The sequence below is a fragment of the Vidua chalybeata genome, chromosome 5, assembly GCF_026979565.1.
Source record: "Vidua chalybeata isolate OUT-0048 chromosome 5, bVidCha1 merged haplotype, whole genome shotgun sequence".
Classification (NCBI taxonomy): domain Eukaryota; kingdom Metazoa; phylum Chordata; class Aves; order Passeriformes; family Viduidae; genus Vidua; species Vidua chalybeata.
In genome coordinates this window covers 53,042,114-53,069,381 of record NC_071534.1, presented here as the reverse complement: position 1 = coordinate 53,069,381, position 27,268 = coordinate 53,042,114, and the positions used below count along the sequence as shown (strand labels likewise).

The following is a 27,268-nucleotide window of genomic DNA, read 5'->3' as shown; positions in this document are numbered from 1 at the left end:
GGTAAGCCCTTCAGGCTGTCTGCTAAATAACTCTGTCTCTATTGATAGTGCAACATCATGCTTTTGTGTTGAGAAGTCTGTCTATCTCAGGAAGGGTATGCATGCTTTTGAGAGAGAGCAAGAGCCTACACCACAGCTGAACAACACCATGACTGCTGGTGAAACTGAAGAAAGTGTCCAATCACCTGTGTACTGCATCTGGAGATCCTGGTCTTACCTTGCTAGGATGCATATCATGCATATTGCTCAACTGGTACTGTCCTTCAGAAGGACAGCAAGACAGCCAGTTACAGTGTAGCCTGTAAAGAAGGCCTGTGTGTGAGGAACTGGGAGGGGTTTTCTCATTTCTTGGAAAGGCGGCAGATAGTCATGGAAATAGAGGGGGGTTTTTGTTGTTTTTGTTTTGGTTTGGTTTGGTTTTTTTTTTTTTTTTTTTTTTTTTTTTTTTTTTTGTTTTGTTTTGTTTTTTTTGTATCAGGAATAGTGTGGCCAGCAGGAGTAGGGAGGTCATTCTTCCCCTGTACTCAGCCCTGGTGAGGCCACACCTTGAGTGCTGTGTCCAGTTCTGGGCCCTCAGTTTGGGAAGGACGTTGAGATGCTTGAGCACATCCAGAGGAGGCAACGAGGCTGGTGAGGTGCTTGGAACACAAGCCCTGTGAGGGACGACTGAGGGAGCTGGGGTTGTTTAGCCTGAGAAAAGGAGACTCAGGGGTGACCTTAGCACTCTCTACAACTCCCTGAAGGGTGGTTGTAATCAGGTGGGGGTTGGTCTCTTTCACCAGGCAGGAATTGACAGAACCAGAGGACACAGTCTTAAGCAGTGCCAAGGGAAATATAGGTTGGATATTAGGAAAAAATTTTCACAGAAAGAGTGATAAAGTTCTGGAATGGTCTGCCTGGGGAGGTGGTGGAGTCACCATCCCTGGATGTGTTTAAAAAAAGACTGGATGTGGCACTTGGTGCCATAGTTTAATTGAGGTGTTAGGGTATGGGTTGGACTTGATGATCTCTAAGGTCTCTTCCAACCTAGTCATTCTGTGAATATACTGAATTAGTTAGGTGCAGAGTCCTTTACAGCTTAAATGAATGGTGCAACAGCTGGATGGACTTGGAAGTAGAGCAGCTTTCCTGTGAGTGTGTCGGTAGTACTGTGTTGTTAGTGTTATCATGGGGCCTCTGTGACTGCAGTCTGGAATTTGCTACCCTGGAGCTTTGTCTCTGAGGAGTTTTTCTTCAGTTCTCTGCCACAGTAGAGCTGTGTTTCTTTACTTGTTGCCAGAAGATGGGCCCATGTCATGTAACTGTTTTCAGCTTTGTGTTCACCGAATGATTTTGAAAGAGTAGGTCAGCTTGTTCACAGATAGTGTTTGGAAAGTAGGATGAAAGGGACAGGCAGAAAAAACACTACTGATAAGTAATGTGCTTGGCAGTTGGGCAAAATTATTTTGTCCTCTTAAATCCCAATTTTACCATCATAAAGATTATGTTTCAAAGTGTTTATAGCAAAAGTGAATGTGTCTACTGGTACTTTTGAGATGCAGCTTCTGCATATTTCAGCAGACACCCATTGACACCACAGAACTCCTTCACCCATTTCCTTTGCTTGCTGCTTGTAGGTAATGAACAGAGTGGAAAACGTGCTTCTTGTAGAACTCCATACACATGCAGCAGCTGTGCTATTTCCCTTCTATTCTGCTTGGGAGTGTTTTGCAGAGGATTTTCCAAAACCAGAAGTATCACTTGGTTCGTAGCTTTACGTGGCCTGGAGGGAAGATGTACTGATATCTTCCCAAAGCTGCTGGATACAGGAAAGTCTAATAAAATTATTTTGGTTCTAGATCTTCACTGAACTCACATAATTCAGATTAGAATGCAATAGGAAAGTGACTTGGATAGATGTATAGGTTCTAAAAAAACTGTCAGTTTCTGAGTGCCTGTCCAGACTTGGGCCACATCACTGTGGTCTTTCTGTCTCATGTTTCTAAATTTAGCAGTATCTTTACAACCTCAGCAACTTGTTAAAAGAGTAAGGATTTAGGCTAATGTTTGTTCATAAATCTGCAATGCAGTGCATTAGCATCCTGATTCACCTCATACTTACTCATTTCATCAAGTAGCCCCAGTCAATGAAATGGCAATAACTTGTAAAACCACAGAGCATATGAGAATGCCTTCTTGTCTTTCACCAGTAAACGTGTTTTCAGGCCACATATTCTCATGTTTCAACACCTCCTTTCAAGCAAAATGAATGTAGTTGTTTTTGACTTTTATGTTTTAACTTCCAAAGCATGCAAATGGACATTGACTCTAGTGTGCAGGTACCTGAGTTTAGGCTGCGTATGTCTGCACAGTTCATTTTGCAGGAACACCTCATTGATGCTCAGAGGGTAAAAATACGCATTTTGAAATTTGTGAACTTCTGAGTCATGAGAAACCAGAGCCATGCTCTACAACCATCTGTGATTACAGAACCACTTGCTCAGTTGAGTTTCAAAGGCATGGGTTTGTGTCAAAGAGATAACATGCAATATGTGGAGTAGGTCACCGTGGTGGTAATTTTGAAATACCTTCCAATTTCTGAATTTGTGGCTGTTACATTAATTGGCAGGTTACCACAGAGGCATCCTTCTGAGTATGAACAGGCTATCAACAGAGTAGACACCTTTTGGAGTTGATGGTTGTTTGTAAACATTTGTAAGATTTCTGTGCATAAGTATGGAAAAAGCCTCATCAATCTTAAATACTCTGTTTATGTTGCAGAGTATGGTGCTGAGACTTAAGAGGGTATCTGTTATTTTGGTTTTGCCTTCTTAGTAGGTTAAATGTTAAGCATGGTAGGTGCTTTGTTAGGTATTTCAGAGTGAGTAAAGAGTGCAACAGTTTGTCAGTGGGAGAAAAATTTAGTCTGTTTCTTCTGAAGTACTGATATGCCTCTTCTCTTTACATAAAATAAGTGATCCTGTTAAACGGTAGCAGTATTCAAATGCGATGAGCTTATGCAGAGTATAATATGAATGTAAAGTGTACAGGCTATACCAGCTAAGTCAAATATCCATTGCTAGTGATACTGCAGGTTTAGAGGATGAAAGGAACACAGCACTCAATGCACATAGATGCAGGTAAATTTATATTGCTGCATCTCATGCCAAGCTGATGGAAGCTGTGTTCTCGCCGGGGATACTGGTGTTAAGAGGGCTCACACACAAGTCTGTTTGTGACATAGTCAAATTTTGTGTGCGCCTGTGGCTTATGTCCAGTTCAGGTCAGTTTTGGCTCAGTTGTAGCATGACCTGTGTGAGGTGTGCTATATTCTCACTGGAGGACTCCCACTTTATTGTTTGACAGCTTGCTCTCAAATTCAGTCCTTAGCCTATCTCTTTTCTTTCCCACAGCAACTTTAGAGGAACAAGGATGAGTGGTGTCCTTTGTTACTAGGAGGAGGAAGTGTCCTGTGGGGTGTATGGGGATCCTCAAAGGATCAATGATTAAAAACAAAGGAAAATTCAGACTGCAAAATTGAAATGCTTTGAAAGTTCCATAAGCCTTCTAACTACTTGTTTAGCTACCAGAGGTCAAATTTGTAGACGTATTTAAGCATTCATATACCTCAGTTACTTATTTGTAATCAGGAACATACATACAATCCTATCTCAGAGGTTACAGGATTAACACTTTGCGATTAACACAAGAGATGTGGGTACCTTCTGCAATGTTAGTGAATACTGTAGCTATCAAAAGCTCTAACAGATACATTTAGATTTGTTTGTTATAGGGATCAAACACAGAAATTTTTGCCTGTTCCTTTCAATAAAAGGTGAAACAAGCTGTAGTTTGGTGACTCCTTTGCTAGTTTCTTTACTAGTTATTCTGATATGTGTGCAGCACACAGAAATTACAGAGCAATTATAAGACTATGGACAACTTTTATTTCCCTCTTGTATTGCCAGCATGTTGAGGAAACAAAGTACTGCTTCTGAATTTCTGTATAGCTCAGAAGGAGGAAAACATCCAATAAAAATCTTGTTAAAAAGTAGCTGAATATGTTGTTTTATGGGTAGAAGCATGAGAGGTTTTTTGAGAGCTTTTTTATCGATTCAGTTGAATCACTGTCTGAAGGAAGCAAATTTAGACAAGACATTAAAGGAACAAGTTTAACTCTACTGTAGGAGGATACTGTAATGAATTGTCTGTGGTGTTTGAATTTTCTCACTGAACTACTTTGCTGAAATTAAACAGGAAAGGGCCTTTTGTTCTTTAACTTGCCTTGCTAGAAGCCATAATTTGTGAGTGCATGTGTATTCGAACCTCTTGTGTTCTTGAGACTGCAAGCTAAGAGAGTTTCAGATGCCTAAATATGAAGCTGGAACCGAAACACTTTGGTTGACTAAGGCTATCAAGTATGAAAAATGAGTTCATGAGAAGATTTTGTGCAAAGAAGTGCTGCTGAAGCTGATTTATATTAGGAAAACCAGAGGGCTGGTGTGAAATAGCATGGCAGGGAGTTCTTTCTGCTTCTGCTTTGCCAGCATCTGTGCAGGGTAAGTAAGCATTGCTAGAAGATGTTGAACTTTTCTGTGTGTTCCTTTCTGAACTTGCTTTTTTGGGAGAAAGAGAATAATGCCCATGTGCATGAGAAGAATACAGCCCCTCTTTGGCAGTACTTTTCTCAGTAGCAATGTCTGTCCTGTGTGTGCTGTTGGAACAAGAAGAGAGGAAATAGAGCCTATCGATAGAGATAAGTATTGGCTAAATGCTAGGTTTGCAGTTTATTTGGTGGACTCAAAAATTTCTGTTTGGTTGCCTAGGTATCTTAAGAGTTGGCAGAAGTGCTTCATTTTTTCACATATGTATATATAAACAGCAATTTTAAATGGCCCAATGAACAGCAGGTCCCCTCAGACTAACAAAGATGCAATAAGCACAAGAATTCCATTGGTCTGGAAAAAAAAGGTGGCGATTCAATCATATTCAATCATCAATCACCTCTCTTTGTTTCTTCTAGCTCCAGGAATTTTTTTGGTAGTACTCAAAGCAGGAGAATGAAGCCCTGATTAAGACAGTCTCCTGGCAGATAAGAGAACAGAAACTTCCTAATCTCTGATCTTTATGAGTGCCTAAAAGCTGTGTCTCCCAGTGCATCTGAAAGAAGTGCACTGTCATGTCTGAGATTTTCAGTATATTATATATCTCACAAGGGGCTCTTACAGACCTTTGAAGTGGCTGGAGCAGGGGAATTTGATTGGTTTCACATGTTCATGCTAAATCTCATGGTAAGTAGAACTTGAGGTTATGAGATCTTGCAGTATACATATTATGGAACACTGTAAATAATTATCTGAACTTTTTTTTGCCTGTGGCTTTTCAGTTTGGGATTGAATTTTCTTTCTGGCAAGTTCTGCTGACCATCTCTTTTTTACATGCACCTCATCTAATCTTCAGCAATCTTTTTCTCCTGGAGGAGCAGTGCTGAGTGTTACACCTCTAAATGACTGTGAGACTCTTCCTTGCTTGCCAAAATAGTTTAAAATTCACCTATGGTTGAACAAGCAGAGACAAATAAGATGCCTTGTTACCTTGTGTCATTTCTTTAGGAAAGTAAACTTAAAAAAAAAAAAAAAAAAGAAGAAAAAAAAAAGCCCAAAACACAGGTTGGAAAATTAAACTCCAAGAAATTTTGAAATGCATGGATATACGTTGTTCAAATGATGCCAGAATTTGATCTGAATTGGCCCCTTTTCTTGCTATTGGACATGGTGAAAGGAAGTGCATACAGATTTGTGCATTTCAAATGTCATAGCACTCACATACCTTCTGTGAATACATAGATGTACAAGGATAGTGTCTTTCACATGGATGAGCTAGGTCAGCCTGGAGTCCAAGGTATTTGACTGATTCCCAGAACACATGTACTTTGCCTAGTGCTGCTGAGGAGGATGCTGCTAGCTGAGTACCCAGCTTTGCCTGTATTCTGGTGAGTCTAGAAACAGGTCTTCTGCATGGAAAATTTCAGCTCCAGTGTAACTTGAGCAGATCTAAGCACCTGAAAACAAGAGTATAAAATCCTGGGTTGGAAGGGATCTTGAAGATCATCTAGTTCCAGCCTTCCTGCAGTTGACAGAAGCACCTGGAACTAGACCAGGTTGTTCCAAGCTCCATTCGGACTGGCCTTGAACTCTCACAGGGTTAGGGCATCCACAGCCTCTTTGGGCAACCTCTACCAGTGCCTCAACACCCTCATAGTAAAGGATTTTTTCCTGATATCTGAATCTACTCTCTTTCACTTTGAAGCCATTCCCCCTTCCCCCTTATTCTGTTACTACGGGTCTTGTAAAATGTCCCTTTTCTTTGGTTTTTGTAGGCTCCCTTCAGGTACTGGAAAGCTGCAATTAGGTCACCCCAAAAAGCCTTCTCTTATCCAGACTGAACAACCACAATTGTCTTAGTCTTTCCTTGGAGGAGAGGTGCTCTAGCCACCTAACCATCTTGGTGGCTTCCTCTGGACTCAGTCCAACAGGTCAGTGTCCTTCCCTTGCTGGGGAGCCCAGAGCTGGATGCAGCACTGCAGGTGGGGTGTCACCAGAGCAGAGGGACAGAATCACTTCCCTTGCCCTGCTGGCCATGCTGCTTTGGATGCAGCCCAGGACACAGTTGGCTTTCTGTGCTGCAAGTGCACATGGCCAGATTGTATCTGGCCTCTCATCCATCAGCGTCCTCCAATTTAAAAACGCAGGAGATGGATGGTGGGTGCTGCTGTCTAGTATCTGTTCCCAACAAACCTCTCTTGCAAAAAAGCAAGTTGGGTAAACATTCAGGCAATGCAGTCAGATCCACACACCACACTCACTGCACCTGGCTCAGTGAGAGAGGCAAGAAAGGCTCTTTTTGCAAGGTTTTAGTCCAGCGAGGTCACATGAAACTGAAGGAAACCCAGCGAGAAAGGGGGGAAGGGCTGGGGGATGGAGCTAAGGGCAGGGCAGGGTGCAGCCAGCAGGGGTATCCAACCAGTGAGGGAACAGGGAAAGGAGAAACCAGAGGAAGTCCAGGTGGGAGTCTGTCTTTTCCCCCAGGAGGACTGCTCCATGGTAGTCACTGGCATCGACAGCGCAGAGGACTTGGGAATTGGCTGAGAGCAGAGAGTTCATGGGATGCTACACAAGTTCTCAGCAGGGCTTTTCTCAGTCCCTTCATCCCCAGCCTGTATTGACAATGGGGGGGGTTGCCCCAACTCAGGTGTAGTACCTTGCACTTATTAAACATCATGAGATTCCCATGGGCCCACTTGTCCTAGAAGAAAACAGTGGCAGACTTGCCTGTCATTGTGGCTGCACATTCTCTCATCTGGCCATGGAAGTATTGTTCCATGGATTCCCTGCAGAGGCTGGAGCTGGAAACTGCAGTGAAACAGTGAGCTGGAAACAAACAGCTTGTTTTCTCCAAAGGTATAGGTCAGTTAAAAACTGGTGCTAGTTAGCTTGAGTAAACTTCAAAAATCTCTCCCACACCCCCACCAGTATCAGACATATAATTTAGTTAGTGGTGAGAATGGGATGATGTTTTCTAAAATGTCACTTAGTGGGAAAAAATACCGTGTAGTGCTTCTGTAGAGGAAGCTATTTTTAAAACGAAACTTGCAGTTCATTAGTTTGAAGAGTACTCTGTAGATAAGAGACATATTTTCAAATGCCAGCAGACCTTAATCAAGCTTAGAGCTTTAGGTTGTATTTTGGGCCAGCTGATTCACTGACAGAAAAACACTGTGGTATTTTGCACACAAACCAATTGAGAACCAAGCCCAGGGCTGAGCATCAGAGTATTGGTACACTCTGAGTGATGCTGTGGTTGAACAAGTATTTTCTCAGAGGGCAGTTGGTTTCAGCATCTCTGCTTCATGCTGTTCCTCAAGTTTTGGTGCTGCAGTTCTTCCTGCAGCTGTCTGATCAGCTGAACTAAAAAAATGCCTTGGTAGAGTTGGGGCGGGGAGGGGGAAGTGATGTTTTTTTTTAACTGAGCCTGCTTTCCAGTGTGGTTTACTGCCTAAGTCAACAAGTAGTTAAGCCAGTCTGTCAGAGACAGGACAGGATAAAAAGAGGTGCTGAGTTTACTTAACTCCACAAAACTGACAGACTGTCTGGAGTGAGGTGTCTGTGGGCTGGTGTGTCCCATTCAGGTTGCAGGTCTCAAGGCAGGGCTTTCCTTCTGCTGTACTGCTTTAGATCTGTCCGCACCACTCGTAAATTGTGGAAATACTGAAGCAGAAGAGCAGTTCAGCTTCACCTGCCATTTCAGCTTACTCTGACATCTAGGTTTCCTTGACTTGACTCCTTGGAAGGCAAGAGGGTCCTGGTTTTAAAATGACATTGTGCCTTGTAGCACAACCACTGGAGTGCTTATGTTGCCTGTGCAGACTTCTTGCATGTTTTTAATAGTTTGTTTTAATGAACCTCTTGGACTGTGTGCAGTGTGGGTTTTTTTGTTTTAATGAGGTATTTGCCTCACAGCTCAGGAGTTGTGTCTGTAGCTGTTGCCTGCTCAAGCTATGGGAATCTGTTGGATTTCATGGGGATTCTGCTCCAGAGACCATGCAGAAGCCAGGATTTTGGCCACTCTGCTTTTTTTCTTGCCCAGCCTGCAGCTGTGATCTTGGGTTTGCTGGCTGACCATGAGCAGTGGACAGCAAGGAGGCCCAAATTCCTGAAATCCCTGCTGCATGGTGGGAGATGTGCCAGTGGACAAAATTACACTTGCTTCATACTGCCCAGGCACATGATCTTTTAAAGAAATGTATTTTAAGCAAAGACAGAAAGCAAAATGGCTTTCTTGAAACTGGAATGCAGAGCGCTAATCCGACTGCAGGAGACTTTTTTTATTTGGGGAAGGGGGAGGCTTGCCATTGCCATCACATTTGTATGCTGAAGTATGCTGTCAGCCAGATGCCAGCCAGCTTTTCTCCAACCTCATCTAGCCATAGGGCAGGAGCCAGACTTGTCTGTCCACTCCTCAGAGCGGGACTGCAAACGTATTCTATGAATAAGTTGTTCAGGATTGCTCTCTATTTAATAAAATGAAACAAAACACTGATCACATGTACTGTGAAACAGCTCAAATGGAGTTAGCCCAAAATGCTGTAGTAAAGAAGCAGCACTTTCTTTGAGTGCTTCAATATTAGTGGGATGGCAGTGAGAATAAGCAGAATGAGCATTAGTCATGCATTCGGTGTCTTGTGGAATTGCCTCAGAGTACTACCCAAGTCTAATCACAGCACTCTGCCAGCTTCAGGGAGAACTTTGGACTTTTATGATTCCTTCATCGCTATTGTTAAACTAAAACACAGAAACCATTCAGCAAGGGTTTGAAAACCTAGTTTCATGGGTTTGTCACACAGATACTGGTTGACTGATCTTTTAACCCTGGCATATTTATAAATATATGTGGTCACACGATGAAGATAAAACAACATGTATTACTATAGTTGAATATTAAGATTGTGACTGCTCTCCTATTCTGTGCAGCAGTAAAGTCCTAGAAATATAGAGGATTCCTAAAATCTGCCTAAAAACTGTCTTGATGTAGTTGATATGAGCTAGACAGAGCTACTGACTAAGTTGAGCAAGATTTTTGCTATTGCAGAAACTGTTCTCTGGCTTGAGCCACCTCAAGAGCCATACTGAAACAGGCTGGTTTTACGTACCGCTGCGGGAGTTGCTGTTTGTTCTGGTTTTCTTAGTGGCAGTAGAGTTGGAGGTGACATTTGTGCCTCTTCAGTTTGCTGCTTTTTATTACTTCAGCCTATATTAGAGACTGTAGAGGCACATCTTTTTTTTTTGTTTTGTTTTGCTTTTTGGTTTTTTCCCCAGACAGTTCTTGAGCAAATGTTCTGGGTTATGCCAATAATTTTTAATTCTCTCCCATCTCTTTTTACTTCTTACAGTTCTTGTGTGGCTGGTGAAAATAAGTATACGCTGCAGGAATGCAAGAGGAGCAACAGCCTGAGGTAGGACTTGGAAATGAAGTTTGCATCTCAATACAATCGCAGGAAAGGTCAACTGAATCAGCCAGGTTCTTCCACTTATTTTTGGGCAAGTTCTGCAAAGTCCTAGGACTGAGAATGCCAGTGTGAGACCCCTTTTAAAATGGAGATGGAGAGCTGAGTGCTATTGTTCTTGATACATTTAGGTTCTTTTCAGGTTCTCTTTCCCTTCAGTTGCAAAAGCTAAAATGGGCCTTTTCTATTATTCTACATGCAAGTAAGGAATTGCATAAAATCGCCTAACCTATGAGATTAAACCTTTAGGAGGAAAAAGGTTTTGTGAGTAAATTACAGAAATTGCTTATATACAAATAATCTCATTGTACATGGCTGAAGTTCCTTGCCAAATTAAACTGAGATGCTTTTTCTATCTTTTCTGTTCCTTTTCTTCTTTCATACCCATGTATCTCAAAACCTTTTTCTGGTATAACAGGTGAAGCTCAGGAAATTTTTATCCTATGAAGTATAAGAAAGTTGGTTCTTTTGTCCTGTTAATAAAAAAAAAAAGAACAACAGATTCCTAATGTGGTGGCTTAGTGCTGTGCTCATTGCAGTGTTGTGATGTTGTGATGACAAAGCCAGCATAAGTGATAGGATTAATTCCATATGTTACAGATGGATAAATTTTTCCAAAATATTGTTGTGACTAGATTTAACGTATGCAAGCAGTAGTCAAGCCATATGTTGTGATCAAAAGCTGAGCTGGTGTTAAATTAGATTTGTGAATGTAATTGCAATTTGCAGTGTAATTGCAGTTTGCAGTTGTCAATGAACAGACTTCTGCTTGGTACTGAAAGGATGATGTGTTGCTGTGACTATTTTAAACTTTGCACTGTAAAGCTGTTGTACTTTCTGAGTTTAGTCCATGAAATGTATCATAAATTTTTCTTTGCCTTCAGTAGGGCCACAATAAGACACTCAGGATTTATTTTCTCAAAATTCCTGTTTGGCATAATGGAATGCAAGAAGAAAATAATTACTCTTATAGAAAGCTCTTAACATTTGGGTGTGCTTGGTACAGCCTTGCTTTAAACCTTACCAGGTTAAGTGCAAAGTACATAAACCAGTCATTTCAGCTAAAAATCTGATATCCTTCAGGAGAGGTTGGCTGCCTGCTTGCTGACTCATTAATATTGTTTTTGGAAAGTACTTAAATGATGATGGGTTGTCATCCCGTCTCTAACTTTTTTACTTAATGTTGTTCAGAAATTCCAAATTCTTCCAATAATCATCCTGATTAAACTTTGAATTAAGGTAGTTGCCTAAAGGTAGTTTATAATTTAGCTTTCCCTTATTCCTGAGTCTTTCCTGCACTAACTCTGCGTCTCTGGCTTGAATGACATTGGCTGAATGACTGAAACTGTTTGAGTTCTATGCCCAGGTTTTAAAACTTGCTGGTTAATTAAAAATAAGAAAGATTTTTGTTAGCCAAAGACCTGTATCATAGACTTCCAGGGATAATATTGAAGAGTCAGTCTTCGAGAATCTTTTCAATTTCCTTCTGTTCCTTTAGAGAGCAAAACTCTGCAGATGCCTTGTATATTTTTGACTTTGATTTCTGATATGTATAAAGTCAACATGCACATGAACTTTCTAAGATTTCATGTGCATATTGTGTAATTGCCTTATTCCATCAAATACTTGGCCTGACTCTTCTAGAATGGATGTGTTTAGTCTTGTGAGTACTGATGAACTTTGTCAGACTCCTGACAGACTAATGCTGACTGGTAGTTGGGTCAAATGGTATAAAATAATCAGTGCATATTTTCATTTTCAACACAAAGTGCTGTAGTAGCTGTAGTACCGTAGTAGTGTTAGAGATGAATTTGTTCTTTTTATCTGGAATTCCATTTATTTTAAAACTCCATGTAAAGTATAAATATTATCTCTTAAAATAGACATGAAGTAGTCGGTTTTTTACATGTTCTTTCTCATACTCATGCAGCTAGGAAAAAATAGTTGTGAAATCACAGATGTTTTGAGCTGTGACACTGCTTAAATTATTTACTTGCTTGAATATTATCAGTACGTTCAAATTGAGTAAACTCACAAAGGGAAAGATGTATTGAAACATTCCATTATAATTCCCAGCCTCCTTTTGAATTTGTTTCATACAGGCTGCTGCAGATCCAATGTCGTCCTCCGATGCACCAGAAGATGGCCCAAAGGAAACGTCAAGTATCTCGCAGAATATCTGTATGTTTCTGGTTTGACTGGGGAGGGTGTGTCATACTGGAAGGAGTATTCAACTAAATGTCCTCACATTTTCCTTACCTAAAAAGGACAGGGCTGTTGGCAAAAAAGGGAGATGCAAGTGAAGTTCGTGATTTGTTTCAAGGCCCAGTTGTGTAAATCAAATTTAGAAAGAGCAATGACATATTGATTGTCAGCTTGCTGATCCCATACTTTCAAAAGTAAATATTTTTAGATTTAATAGATACACTCAGCTATTGTTTTAAGCTTAGCTATTGGTTTCTAAGCCAGTGATGCATGAGTATATGTTTGCTTTGACAGTCTGGCATCTAGTGATATGATGGTGATGAGTTGTCCCAAGTGGAATGCTTTGCCCATGCTAGCATGATAATGTTTTGGCAAGCCTGCAAGATGTGGCAATAGAAGTATTCCAACCAAAACTGTCTTGTGAAGACCAGGAAGAGTATCTTTTCTTACCTGTTATTGGTAAGATCAGATAATGACAGGCATTTCTTTCTCAAGAGGAAAAAACAAAGGCTTCTTAGGATTTGCTTCATCTATATTGATACACTTTTATGATATTAATATATCCAGTGCTCATTTATAACAATAGGAACATTCAGATTGTACTTTCTGGCAGATAATAGGCTCTGAACCACCTCAGGGCAAATTAGTGTGTAACAGTAACACTTCTGAATAATTCCTAGGGATCTCAGCTTTAATGGGAGCAAACAGAGCCTTGACTAAAGCTGTGGGAGGTGTATGCAGACGTAAAGAAGCAGATTAATTTTTTTATGTTGCTTTTTTTTTCCTCCAGATATAGAAGTTTGTTCAATAAAAACCATAGCTGCTCCTGAGAATGTTTTCCTTAATCGTGTCCTTAAATTATAACATCTGGTGCAGTACCACTATCACATTTTTTCTTCATGTGAAACATTATTCAGTCCAGTACTGAGTATATGTGTGAGATGAAAGCTTCAAAAATAAATAGAAATCACACCCTTTAAGGGTTACCAAATATGTAGAAACCACTTTTCAGTTGGGGGAATCTGAACCATAAATGGCTTTAGGCTAGGAAAGTATTTGAGATAGGTATTACACACACTTCCCCATGTATTATGTTGTCCATTAGGCATTCACCTTTGACCATAGTGGGAGGTAAGATATTTGCTTAGGTGGGTTTTTGTTCGTCTGCTATGGCTGCTTTTATAATTATATGACTGAGAGTGCTACAAATGCAACAGCCTTACCTCTACTTCCTTTTTCAGTCATGTTTTTCTTACCTCCTCCTCAGCATCACCATCTGTTTTGAAGCAACATTGTCGTAGCTCAGACAGTACTGATTGCAGCACACCATGTTCTTGGGTATTGACCGGGAAGTAGTAGGTTGCTAAAATGCTAAGAAGGATGTTGAAAGGTTGCTTTTAGTTTTTTGTTTGGGTTTTCTCTTTTGTTTGGTTGGTTTCCTTCTAATTTGTTGGGGTTTTTGTTTGTTTTTGGTTTGGGGTTGTTTTGTCACACAGTTAAACCAGATTCATAAAATGAATGTCTGGTAGGAGGCTGTAATTTATCTGCATCTTTGACTTCCTGCCTACAAACTGTTCACTAATCTTTTTTTTTTTTTTTTTTTTTTGTTCCTCTGGGCTTATGATCCTATTCCAGGCTTCTGGAGACTACTTGAGACCTCTGCTAACTTGTGCAGCAGCTTGCCAGAGAAAGAGAGTTGGTTGGAAACAAAACTCTGCTTTCCTGCTTGATACTTTTTTTTCCTAAGATGCATTACAGCTTTAAGATGACTCATTCAAAGTTACTTTAATTTCCCATTGATGTTGAGTTAAAGCTTCTCTGTCTCAGTCAATGAGGCTATCTGGCAATGAGCATCTCTGACAGAGCTGATAGATCCTCCTGTTTTCCATTCAGCAGGCTTGATATAGAGGAGCTAAACTCACTTTATACCATTTTGATCTTAAATACTTGTTGAATCTATGGAAGAATGTCTGGATTCCTGACCTAAATACCTCTTAAGGTTTAATTTTCCTTTGTGTACTGATCCCTGGTGTGTTAATCACAGAAAAGGCTAAGGTTGGTACTGTAGGTATCCTATATGTGCCAATATGTGGAGGTGACTTTGCCATCATATTCACACCAGTGTCCATGTATTGCTATCATTTATATAGATAAGAACCCCAAAATGGAGCACTTTGGGTTTAGAATTTAAGAAATGCTTTTTTTTTTCTTTTTCTCTAATTTAGTGTATACCTTTTCTAAGTATTCTTTGCTTCTCTGTCCACCTCACCTGCCACACAGCTTCTCTCTTTCCCTTACTGAACTGCGTGGACAACCTGTCCCAGTGTCCACAGGGTAGGAAACCTGGACTGAGACCCATGCTTGGAGGCAGCCTCTCCAGTGATGGCACTCTCAATGATGTAGCTTCAGAATTGAATGTAAGATTACAGTGGTAAATCAATGGCCTTTTAGCTCTGCTCTGCTGTTTAGTGGCGACATTTTTATTTTCTGGCTTACTTACCTGCACTTTATATCATGTGTGCTTTTCTTTTCTATCTTTCTTTACATTTATAGCTGATGCAGATGCATTTAAAATTCTCCTGGAGATGAAGTTGAAGAAGAGGCAGAAAAGGCCTGCTTTACCAAGCACTGTGACTGAGCTTGATACTGAGGATGGTTCTAAAGTATATGTAGTTGGAACAGCCCACTTCAGTGACAGCAGCAAAAAGGATGTAGTAAAGGTAAATACTCAGTGTGAGCCCTTCAGCAGTATCTTTGTAATATTTCAACTTAGCACTAAGTAGAATGAAGTCCAGCTCTCTGACTTGGTTTTGTGCTGTAACCTTCAGGCTCTGTTTTTAATAATTGGCTGTTGGAGGGCTAACTGCACTATGGGATAAGAAGCTGACATGTTACAGTAATAATTTTTGATACAATATATTGCTCTCCCAGGCCAGTATTTTTACTTGCCCTTCAATAAAAAAGGCAGATACAGCATCAGTGTTGAAAGAAGAAATCTCACTTGTGAAGCTTACATTGCCAGGATAGTATTGGGCTGTAAAACCATGCTGCACAAAACTTGGATTCCATTCTCAAGCTGCAAATAGGTCTGAAGCCCTAGTGCAAGTAGGAACTATTTCATATTGTACCTCCTGCAAACTCTGCAGTTTAGAGTGCCTTTATTTAGGAGCTAGAAGGGGAGGAATCTTGTAAGAATCAGGGTTGCAGGGTTGACAGTTCTGACACAAAGCGTATTCTAACTCAGATAGCAAAGTACCACAGAGAACAGTCAAATTAATTTTGTGAATGTGAAAAGTTTAACATGAAGTGTTTCTTCCCTGCTCCCCTCCCACCAAAGTATGTTCACCATTATCCTGTCCCAAAGCATCCAGTAACTAAGACATTTTGCTGTCACCTTCCGTAATATTGTTGTCAATGCATAGTTATTTGGAGAACTCTTATTTACTATTCTACTGGTTTTTTTAATTGAAAATTATTATTAGAATGTGATCTTAAGGTCTTTTTTCTCTTTAAAATGTTGATATTGGCTGCATTTCTGTTTATTCCTTTCTAAAGCAGTATAAATAAATTCATCTTTTTCAGACAATACAAGAAGTGCAGCCTGATGTAGTTGTAGTGGAACTGTGCCAGTACAGAGTTTCTATGTTAAAGATGGATGAAAAGACTTTACTAAAAGAAGCCAAAGAAATAAATCTGGAAAAACTTCAACAAGCTATAAAGCAGGTATGATTCCTACAGTGAGAATTAAAGGTTTATGTTGAGCAATTTGTCAAGTTGCAATCAGAGCTAGTGTTCCCCCGAGCTGGGAATCTAATACTGTTGATGTAGGTGAGAGTACTACTACAGTGCCAAAGCTAGGTTTGGGTGTTTTTTCTATTTTCAGATGGAGCATTGAGGACTTTCTCTTCACAATGGGATTGGTTGGGCAAATTGTTGACCTTGACAGGAATCCTCCTGCATTTAACAGCTGCTCCATTTGCAGGACACAAGTCTAACTTTGCAATTTGTAATGGTCTGCTAATATATTTAAATGTGATTATTATTCCTGAAATCTGCATCGGTATCACAGCTATTTAAAGAGCACTTAATTTTGGTGTTTTCTGTTTTGCTGCATTCCTTCCTTATCCTAGTGTGTTGCTCTTTAATTCCTACTTATCCACTTGTCTTTGGAGTAGTTTCTAATTGACAATAGGCCATGAAGGGGAATTTGAAAAATTTGAAAAATGGGCTAAAAAGTGTGGGATTCTATTCAAATTATAACTACTCTGGCAGTTTGTGGACATGTCTGGATGTGTGTACAAAAAAAAGTCCTGTATTTTTGCAGTTTTACCTAGCTAGCTTGCATTTGGGTGATTTTAAGCTAGGCACAGTGCAACAACACAAAGTTGACTTAAAAATGACAGGACACTTGATTAGAATGGCAGTGTGTGGTCAATAGTAAAGAGTTTCAGTGTCCAGTTGGATGAAGAAATTCGTAGATTGTTATTTTGATTGTGTGCTAACTGTATATTGGACTTGCTTTATTGATGTAATTGGGGAATTTCCAGGACTGTACCCTCCCCTCCATAGGAATATAATCTGCATGCATGCAGAAGCACTTGCAGTGGCTCAGGGCTATGCAGTGTGTGTGTTCACACACAAGGTCTCAGAGCTGGCTTTCTGACTCACAGAGTTAGGCAATAATGCATCTTTCTTGTTTTCTTCATTTATGCCCTATCAAAGGAAAATACACTGCAAAACACTTGCATGTTGCATGAATTGCTGCATCTATCTGTTTATCTTAGGTAAGATGGATTATTCTGATGCATGTAGCCAAAATGCATGTTCACAACTGGAACAGCATAGCTGGGGGTCTTCTGATCTTGTGAACAGGCACAGAAACTTTTTTTCTTCATATCAAAGCTAAATCAAACAGTTTATGTTGTGTTAAGAGGAAAAGGACAATGAAAACAAAATAGCAGACTTTTTTTTCTCTGTGATGTAAAGTCACATTGGCAGCTTTGTAGTTACCACTTCCTACCAGGGCTTGAAGTGATCTTGCATGCAGACAGAAGAAAACACAGACTCTATTGGCTCAAAAGCTAGAGAACATTACAAGGATCCTTCCTATTCTTATAGCTCAGTATTAGTCTCCTTTAGTTTATTTGCAGGAATAATGCAAATAATAAAATTTGAACATTGGGCCTTTTAAAGAAAGTATTTCTCTGTCTATGGTTTCAACCAAAAAATACCCCCAACCTTTCCCCTTTGAATCACTAACAGTATGGATTATATAGAGAAAACCAGGAGGAACAGTCCAACTGTCTCATGCCAAATTATAGTGTCTTTGTTTTCCTCTGATAAAAATCAGACCAGTTGGTAAGTTGCTCAGTTATGCCTTAGTTGCCTCCTCTAATTGAAATGAGACAGGCCCAAAAGCTACACTAAAAGTCAAAGCTGCTTTCAACTTTCATCTTTAATATTGGAAATGAGGGAAAAAAAAGCCCAAATGTTGTCTTTTTATAATCACTTACATAAATATTAAGCACTAAAATTTATTTAATTGCTCTTAATTGAAGCTGGAAATTGAGCTTCCTTTAGCTCCTCCTTGAATTTCAAAACCCTTACAGCTGGTTGCAGAGAAGTACCTGTTTGCTTTCCATTAAGCAAAGCAACATGGTGCAGACTGGTATCTGGTTTAAATGTGGATAACCTGGAGATGTGCAGTAAAAGTTGGCTTAAACCAAACTGATAAGACAGGTTTTTTCTTATCTTCTCCCTGTCTTCGTGCTTCCACTCTCCCTTCTGAGTCCATACCACAGCCCTGTGATAGTTTGAGAAAGGCTTGTTTTTTTGCTACATCATCTCCTGGTGGCTGTAAGATTGCTTCTCTTGGCACAGAGGGGCAGTTGAGAAACCTTGCTCTGGGGACAGAGGAGAAAGTGAGCTGGAGACAGCAGAATCATGCTTTAACCTCTTTTTGTCTAAAGTTACCTGTGGAGGAATATATTGTATTCTTGGTTCTGGCTAGTGAAAAAAACTCACCTTTTGCACTGTGTAATACAGCCCTCCGTGTTTAGGTAACCCACAGGGATAGTCCTCTTCAATAAAACGGATATAAAATGAATTGATTGATTGATGATAGGTACATCCCTATGGACAGGAGCAGGCTGCTGTTCACTTGCTACCTTCACTTGTGTTTTGAAGTCTAACCTACAGCAGTCTTGCAGCAGTAGATAAAAAAACTAATTCCAGGCTCCAGGTGTCAAGGCTCTGCTGCCTCCCTTCATGGGAATTTGGGTTTTTAAAAGAATTGTGAATGACAGTACACGTGGCTTGTTTCTGCACTTGGTGCTGGATCAGTGACTTGTTATGCAGTCAAAGAGTAGCTCCAAGACCCTCCTGCATAGGCTGTGTTCCCATACATAGTATAAGTGTTCTTTGCCTGGATATTGCTTGCTCTTCCTGCTCTTTTCACTGTCTCTGTGCTAGTTGTGTGTCTAATAGTGTATGTTCCCTCAGTCATCCTGTCCCAAGCTTCATGAGTATTTAGTATGTTTAATCTTTTCTCATATGTTTCGTATTTCTTTGCACACTTTCTAGTCAAAGTATCTTGTTTTCAAGGCAGGAGTCTGCTAAAGATTGTACAGCAGTGCTTTCATGTTTTGCTATTGTTCCTTTCCCAGTAATCTCTCTTATTCTTCTGGCTTTCTGACTGCTATTGAACATTGAGATGATAAAATTGGTGGTTTGCTTTCTCCTTCCTATGTGCCAATAGCTTTGCATCCCTCTTCCTGTGCAGTTAAATTTCTTTATACTTGTGCATTGCTATGTTTATTTATGGCTGTTGCATCTAACCTACAAAATTATTGCCATCCACTCAGGATTTAATGTCCTTTTATGGTCAGCTTTTCTTTATACAACACTGAATAATCTAGCATAGATAATAACCTCCTTTACTGTTTCACTCTCATCATTTTTTGTACATTTTTCTCTTTATCCCCTGACAGTATCTGGTTGGCCAGTTGTTGCTGGTTGCTGCTACATACAGCTGCTTGTCACCCTTTATCTCCTTCATGCTAAACAGATATGGAAGGCACTAATTTTCATGCAGGTTAAGAGCACAGACAACTTGGAAACACTTCAAATATGCATTCCTCTATTAGCCAACAGGATGAATCTTACTGTCACAGTGTAAAAATACAACTTCAGGTTCATCAATCCTGAAGGAGAGATCCGCCAGCAAATAACTTCAGACTGCATTATCCTAGTTTTTTGGCGAGGGGTTGTGACTATCTTTTCTGAACTTTGGAAACCTTTGTTGCTCAGGCACTTTAACTGGATCTCAGGGATGCACACTTTTTCTCATGTTTCTTCCTTGGCTTGCCCAAGAAGCCCAGCACTTGACTTTCTTCCTTGCTTGGTAGTTTGTCGTATGACAAAGCAGGTAATGAATTTGCTTAGAAAATAACACCTTTCTTTTGCCAGTTCTGGTCCTCAGTGACTGTTGAGTCCATTTAACAGCACAAACCCACCCACAGCCTTTGGAGAGGTCACACAAGCATTGGATCTGGCACAGGGTGGGTCATTTGAGCAAGGAATGGAGACCAGGACCTTTCCCTGGTAACTTCCAGTATTAAGTCAGGCTATCCTACAAAGCCTCATGTTCAGTTGCATGAAGCTGATGATATAGCAGGAAATTAGCCTTTGTTGAGGGAAGGGGCAGTGCCCCTTTTGGCAGAATTATGGACTGATGACAAATCGGAGATGTGTAACCAAGGTGCAGGTTATGCTTTGGGACAGGTAATGTTGATTCATTGAGCCCTAATCATAAAAATAAAAATAATTTGTTGAGGACAGCCAGAGCTGGACAGAAGGGTCAGATTTGAGATGTTCTTTTTGTTCTTTTTTAAAAGGTCAGGAAAGGAAAATTTTGCTTAAGTACACATAGGAGAATTCTTTTATTTTTCAAGAGAAGGGTTTTGATTTTAAGTCTAGTGTTCATGCTTCAAAAAAGCAATAGACAGCCTTCAGTCTTCTTATGGGGCTGACTCATACTCCACACTGTAAGATCTCTTTTAAGATCTTGTATGCCAAAGTTGTACACTGCAATTTCTTGTGCAACGTTAGTTTCTCTTTGTTTCTGCATCTAACCAGTCCTCAACCTGGTGTTTTTCACTATTGTAGACCTGTCTGGGATTATACCACTGGCTATTCACTTCAGTATTTCTAGGACGTGGCATTCACTGTACGTTTAATGGAATATGTTCCTGTGGTACCTTTATTTTATTTGTATCCAGATAGGTCAAGAAAAATTAAATGCACAGTATGAACTGTTTAGCCATTGAGTTATTCAGACACTTTCTTCAAGCAGACAGAGTAAATATAGACTGAAATAAGTCTGGCTATCCTTTATTTTCTTAACTTGCTATATATTTTTGTTGAAGGATGGAATACTTTGGCCACACAGTGAGGTAAACTGATAAAAACTGAAATATGGGCTGTGTTGATCAGTGAATTGGTTCCAAAATGTAGCTTCAGTGCTGTTTCTTCATTAAAATAATTAATGGGGTTTTTTTCACTTCTGTGAACAGTGCATTCGTCAGCCTGTTTTTTTTAACATGTTTTTCTCCCTCTTCTGCCAGAACGGAGTCATGTCTGGACTGATGCAAATGTTGCTTCTGAAGGTTTCTGCTCACATCACAGAACAGCTGGGAATGGCCCCAGGAGGAGAATTCAGGGAGGCTTTCAAAGAGGTGCGAACTTGAAATGGCTTTTCTGAGGTCAGATTACTGGCCTTTTGCTTCCAGGGTTGAACTCAATAAAACCCTTTTGTTATTGCCTAGAAAAGAGCACTCTGGCCATACCTCTGCTGAAGCCAATGAAATAGTAAAAATCATGTTCAACTTCAGACTGTACCTTAAGGTACAAAGATTTGTAGACATAAGTGGTAGGAAAGCAATTCAAAAAAGGCTTCAAATAAGGCTTTTTCCTGATGATATTTGTGAAGACATTTGTTTTCATTAATAATTTAGTTTCTTTTAAATAATTGGTTTTGAATTCTGAATATTGATGTTGGTCCCACTGTTGGTGGTGTCAGGATTTTAGGTTATGAAAACCAGCTCTAAAGGATTAATGAGATCTGACATGTTCCATTCATCTACAAAGACTAGGGAAGCGAAATATCTGACTGGTCTGTTAGTCCTATATAGTCTTTTAATGTCACCTTTTGTACTACTGCCAGCAGTGATACTGGAATTAAATAGTGGCTGTTTTACACTACTATTTATTTTTTTTGTCTGGGAATACTGGGACGCTATTTTATGTGTATACATCCATCTTGCAGAATGTATATTCCTATTTTTATGTAAATTATGTACTAGTAAAGAAATTTGAGACACATTGCTGAAAAACAATCTGGAATAATTTGGTTATATTTATCCTTAATAAAAAGAAAACTTCTTCAAGGTTTATTTTCTTGAGCATTCTAGACCAGAATGAAACATTTTAAGTGCTTCCCATTTTAAGTGGGAAAGAAAAAAAACTAGCTCTGTCCTATTCTAAAGCAATTGCTGGAAATTTTTAAACAACTATGCATAGGAAAGAATTTTCTAGAAATTCTGTACTGTGCTAAAATTTGTCAGTGTGAGCTACAGCTAAGTCTGACATTATCACGCGGTATCTGGCATCAGTTATTGTCTCGCAAGCTCTTTCTTTAATATCTTTTATCATGACCAACTAACTGTAAGGCTGATGATCCGGTCAAATCCTAGGTGAAAGCAAAATGATGGCAGTTGGTTCACCTAGACTTTATTCAGACCCAGACAGACATTGAGCCCCATTGTCACCTTATGTAGTAATAATCAGAAGCTTCTGCAAGTAACCTCGAGGGTGTGGCATTACAATTTAATGGTTTTTACTGTAATACCTACTGCATTGTGTAGTGGATTTATTCCTTTATGAAGTAATGTAGTAGTATATTGTAAATTTTATTTACTGCAAAGCCAAAATATTTTTTTTTGTTGAAGTATGACACCACTTGCTCTTCTTTAAGATACCTTGTATAACACAGTGAATCCTTAATGTTCGTTAATAAGAATGTGCTGTGCTGCAGTATGAAATTTTGACTAGTTATCTGTATCTTCTCTTTCAGGCCAGTAAAGTACCTTTCTGTAAATTCCACCTCGGTGACCGGCCCATCCCTGTTACATTTAAGAGAGCAATTGCTGCACTTTCCTTCTGGCAAAAAGTCAAGCTTGCCTGGGGCCTTTGCTTCTTATCTGACCCCATCAGGTATGAATAAGTACCCCATATATGTTTTATGTTTGGGGTGGATTATTCAATTCTTCAGTTTGACTTTAGTATGAGGGTACCCAACCTGATGCAATGAAACATGAGAGAGGGATGAATATACAAACTATCCTGCAGTAATATGTATTTTTGAGGTGAAAGCTGTCTTTCTGATCTTGTGTCAGGTCTTCCTTTGTCTTTCAATGCATTACTTCCAGGTGAAGTGTAAGATTCGGTGCTGAAGAATTCCTAGTATACTTTAAAAATGTCTTTAAATTATTATTATTTTATTGTGCAGAAAATAAAATCTTTCCCAACACTGTGTGTGGATATTGTAAATTAGAGAGACTAAAGGCCTCAGTACAATAATTTGTATATTCTTGAGTTCCACATCCAGCCATCAACATGAGATTCCATGGAAAATGGAGTAAAAATTCTACATAAAAATTGTCAGTCTGTTGATGTTTCTGTGTCTGTTGAAAGCTAGCATTTCTCCTTTAGCTTGCCCTGCTGATGTTTGTAGTCTTCTTTTCATCTTGGAAACTAAAGGAAGCCTGTTTGACATCATTCTTTAATAGACAGTGATGTCAAACCAGATAATTTCATTGCCACAAGCTATGACCCACACCTAGGGGTGCTAACAGAAGGGTTTATAGCACCTATGAAAAGAGTAAAAGCTCATTAAATTTACTTCTGCAGTCCTTATTTTGCATTTCCTGCCCGTTTTCTGTTCTGCAAATTGGTTTATAACTTTGACGTCCCTGCGAGAGACCTGTGATTGACACTAGGAACCTGCAGATCTTTCTCCATGCCCTCAGACTGTGCATTACAGTGTGCCTTTTTTGTTCCTTAAGTAGAGTCTCTGTGTGTTCAGTGATCAGATCTGCTTCCTCAGAAGAGCTGTGTGTAGGCTCTTCTAAGCTTATTAATGTACACTGAAAATGGGGCACCATGCTAACTCCTGCCTTTGAAGCCCTAGTGGTTTTGCGAGTTGAGTTGTCAGCTTTTACAGGGGGAAAGGAAAAAATCCAGTTGAACTGGCTAAAGGCAAGTGACCTCTTTTCTTTCCCTTTCCTTCACTGCAGAGGCATTGTTAGGTATCAAGTTTGACAGGTTTATGGAGATTATTTTCCTTCTGGAGAGGAAAACTGGGGGAAGAGAACTGTGTTTAGGTGTAATGCCCAATTGTTTTGATCCATTAGTTTGTCTGTGTTGACCTTTAAAAGCATAACAGATACTGAGAAAACTTACCTTTCTTTCAGTAAAGATGATGTGGAGAAATGCAAACAGAAAGATTTACTGGAACAGATGATGGCAGAAATGATTGGAGAATTCCCTGATCTTCATCGAACGATTGTCTCCGAACGAGATATTTACTTGACCTACATGCTGAAGCAAGCAGCAAAGCAGATAGAACTACCTCGAGCTTCAGAAAGTAATTGTTTTAAAGCATTATAACCATTTATTTAAAGATTATAACCAGCAAGATGTTCTTTGTGTACTGGTCCAAAGTTCAGTTCTCAGGAAATCTGGGATGTTCTGTTCATGAATGCTACATGTCACATAAGATACAATGCTTAAAAAAATTAAAAAGGGGTATTGCTCCTCTGTTGAAACCACCTAGAGCAGTAGACTCTAAATTATGTTTCTTTTCTCATTGTGCTGTTCAAAACTGGTAAGTACTAATTAGCCAGACAACTTTCAAAAGGCAGGGATCTGGTATGACAGCACACTATGGGACAGTCATCTATCTCGCTTGCCCTGTTATCTCACCAAATTCATTATTGTCACTGGCTGCTGAGGGATTCATTTCTTGATAGGTTCATTGTCTAATTTCAGTAGTCTTCATAGGTTTTTTTATAATTATAAATTGGGCTGTTAGGAACTTTGATCTGGCAGTAATAATCATATGTGACTGCTGTTTCAACAAGATATAGGCATATAGAAAAATACTATTTGTCTAATCTTTGAAGTATTCTGCTGCCGTATGTAATCAGCATGCCCTTCCTATCGATAAGCATACTGAAGTATGTTACCTCTTACTTAATATTTAAGAAGACAGTGTTTGTCGTCACTTTAGTGCAATGTTGTAGTTGCTGTTCTGCTTTAGAGCAACTCCAGAATAGACTGAGAAAAAGAAAATTCAGAAAAAACAATTTGGTAAATATGTGTAAAAATAGTTCTAGGGTTTTCAATACAGTTTTGTTCCATTTTGAAGTGGGCTGCTCTTCACATGTTTATTTTTTTTTTCTGGAAAAAATCAAGGGTGAATATTTAAAGCAAAACAGTGGAACTTGTATTTTATATTTATGTATTATGTAGAATTTTCTGCATAGGAAGGCAGCCTGATCATTATTCCTTAGAAGATCTTTTGTGAGTTATTTTTACTGTGGCATGGTGCTATATTTTTCATTGGGGAAAACTTGCAGAAACCACATTTTGGGTGTTGTGAAATATGGCTGGTAGATGGGAGGTAAGGGTGAGAGCTGGCACATGTTGCGTTGGTCTGACGGTTGCTGGCTAACTGCTGGATGTCGCTGGCCTGGGTTTGCTGTTGCTGAGGCCAGGTCTCTAACAGTGAGCTTTAGAGAACAGGTGTGATCTCAAGCATTGTTCTCCAATTGTGAGCCCAAATCTTGGTAAACTTTGTGTGCCAGGTGCCACTCTGCAAAGTGGCGGAGAAAGTTCTCTGTTCAGGAGAATGGCAAGGAGCAGGAGTGTTCCTCATAAGCAGCATAGAAACATGACCTACACAGAGAAGGAAAGAAGTTAATTTAGCTTGCATCTGCTGAGCCTGTCACCCTGAGGCTGAAGTATGAGCACTGGCCAGGTCTATTTATTAAATAAATGATTCCTGAAAATCCGGAATCCATGCTGACTTTTTCAATGAAAGAGGCAGTAGGTGAGATCAGTATGCAACAACAGGGTTTCAATATGTGGTAGTAAAAGCCCCTATATCTTGGAAAAATCAATTTTGTAGTCTCACACATTGGCTACTTATTTATAGCTTGAAATTAGTTATTTTACAGATATGTTCCTTTCTCTTCATCTCTCTTTTCTCAGATGAACCTAGAAAATATATCCCATCTGTTGTAGTTGGTGTTGTTGGCATGGGTCACGTACCTGGGATTGAAAAGAACTGGAATTCTGACTTAAAGATCCAGGAAATAATGAGGTATTGCTTTCCTACATGTTGATGTAACAGCTTCTTTTGCTAAAAACCAGCAGTTTCTTTGGAGTTTTTTTGGTTGATTGTCACAGCTTGAAGAAGCATCTCTACTGTCATCCCTGCCCTGTCAGCTCACTGACTTGCTGTGCAGTGCTTGCAGATTCTGCTGACAGCAAAGAAAAAAAAAATTAAAGGAAAAAAAATAGTTGAATATGGAGGGAAGTAGAGATGAGAATATGCTCTTGTCTAGAAAGAAAATTAATTGGTCCTCGTTTAAGTCTTCTAAAATGAAATCTCAAATGAGGGCTGTTGAAGATGGTGAAAACAGAACAAGGCTTTTAGTCTAACTTAGGTAAATATAAATAATTGGATTTAAAGCTTTTGTTTTGTCAGGACACTGCTGGCTCTCTGGCAAGCTTAGTGTCTGGCAAGGGTTGCTTGTACCCTATTTTAAGTGTATATCTAAGTAATGACTTATTTTAATGTGTATACCTGACTAATTATGAGCTGGTTTAAGCCATGTACCTTGTGAATTCTTGCTTTGAAGTACCTATTAAAATAGATGTATATGCTTTGTAAAAGACAGAATTGAAGAACCAAAGCATTCAGACTATGTGTATCCCATAAATCCACAAAGGTCAGGACTTCAGAAATACAAGAGAGATTATAATACAGCCTAATAATATTGGTCTGTGGTGCTTCTGAGCTGCTGCAGAGCCTGTTAGTGAGGGTGCAGGGCTGCACGTGCATGTGGCTGTGCTCTCAAAGTCAACTTTATTGGGAAGGTAATATTAACTGTTTGGTTGATATGCCCACAGTGAGACTGCTTGAATGTTGGGCGGTAGACCTGGTGTCCCTATTGTCTTCTGCCTTCCTGGTTCAGGTGGCCAGTGCAGAGACTTGAAAGGAGCTCTGTGAAAAGCTAAATATTCCCTTTTAGTGTTCTTCAAAAAAGTGTGAATATTGACTTAGTTATTTTGGCAGGGTGATGGACAAGTAAAAGTTCCTAGCCATTAAGAGCGGCATAAGTAGCAAATGCTTTGTTAGTGTTTATTAATTTTTATTGTTATTTAATTGTATGTAGCCCTTGAACATGAAAGAATACATTGTTCATTCATGATGCATCTGCTACCTGAAAATTTCCTGCTCTATGGGGAGGAAGGGGAGAAAAGATCCCTTTTTTTTTAATTGGAAAATTCCAACTGTTTCCAGCCATTGCAAATACTAATATTGTTTTCTATATTTTGTTTCAGTGTGCCTCCTCCATCAGCTTCAAGTAAGATTTTCAAATTTGTTTTAAAAGCAACATTTTTTGGACTGCTGGGATATGGCTGCTACCGAATAGGTCACAGGACAGTTCAGTTTGTTCTCTCAATGCCAGCAACACAGAGCTATCTTCAGAGGCTGACAGAGGTGCCTCAGTAGTGAACAACAAGGAGAGGCTCTGTGTGAAGAAGGTGGCAGAGGAAAAGGTGATGGAGGCAACGCATTAACTGAACTGAAGGATGAGGATTCTAGTCAGAGCTGATTGATGCTGAGCAACACTCAATCACTATATAATAAAGGATTTGATATTAAAGTTA

The 27,268-nt window shown here is 39.6% G+C and overlaps 1 protein-coding gene across 3 annotated transcripts in view; it reads left to right on the top strand.

The window, feature by feature from the left end:
* The window catches only part of TRABD (TraB domain containing), a 29,874-nt gene extending 2,606 nt beyond the window's left edge, over positions 1 to 27,268 (top strand). For 2 of the 3 annotated variants that reach the window (XM_053942275.1, XM_053942276.1), the window contains exons 2-10: positions 9,929 to 9,991; positions 12,145 to 12,223; positions 14,801 to 14,967; positions 15,830 to 15,970; positions 20,872 to 20,982; positions 22,380 to 22,519; positions 23,779 to 23,951; positions 25,580 to 25,691; positions 26,939 to 27,268. In XM_053942275.1, coding sequence (XP_053798250.1) covers positions 9,968 to 9,991; positions 12,145 to 12,223; positions 14,801 to 14,967; positions 15,830 to 15,970; positions 20,872 to 20,982; positions 22,380 to 22,519; positions 23,779 to 23,951; positions 25,580 to 25,691; positions 26,939 to 27,110 — 1,119 coding nt within the window. In that variant the 5' untranslated portion in view covers positions 9,929 to 9,967 and the 3' untranslated portion in view covers positions 27,111 to 27,268. Of the gene's footprint in view, positions 1 to 6,410; positions 6,515 to 9,928; positions 9,992 to 12,144; positions 12,224 to 14,800; positions 14,968 to 15,829; positions 15,971 to 20,871; positions 20,983 to 22,379; positions 22,520 to 23,778; positions 23,952 to 25,579; positions 25,692 to 26,938 lie in introns of those variants that run through there. The other variant, XM_053942277.1, reaches the window with a different exon arrangement.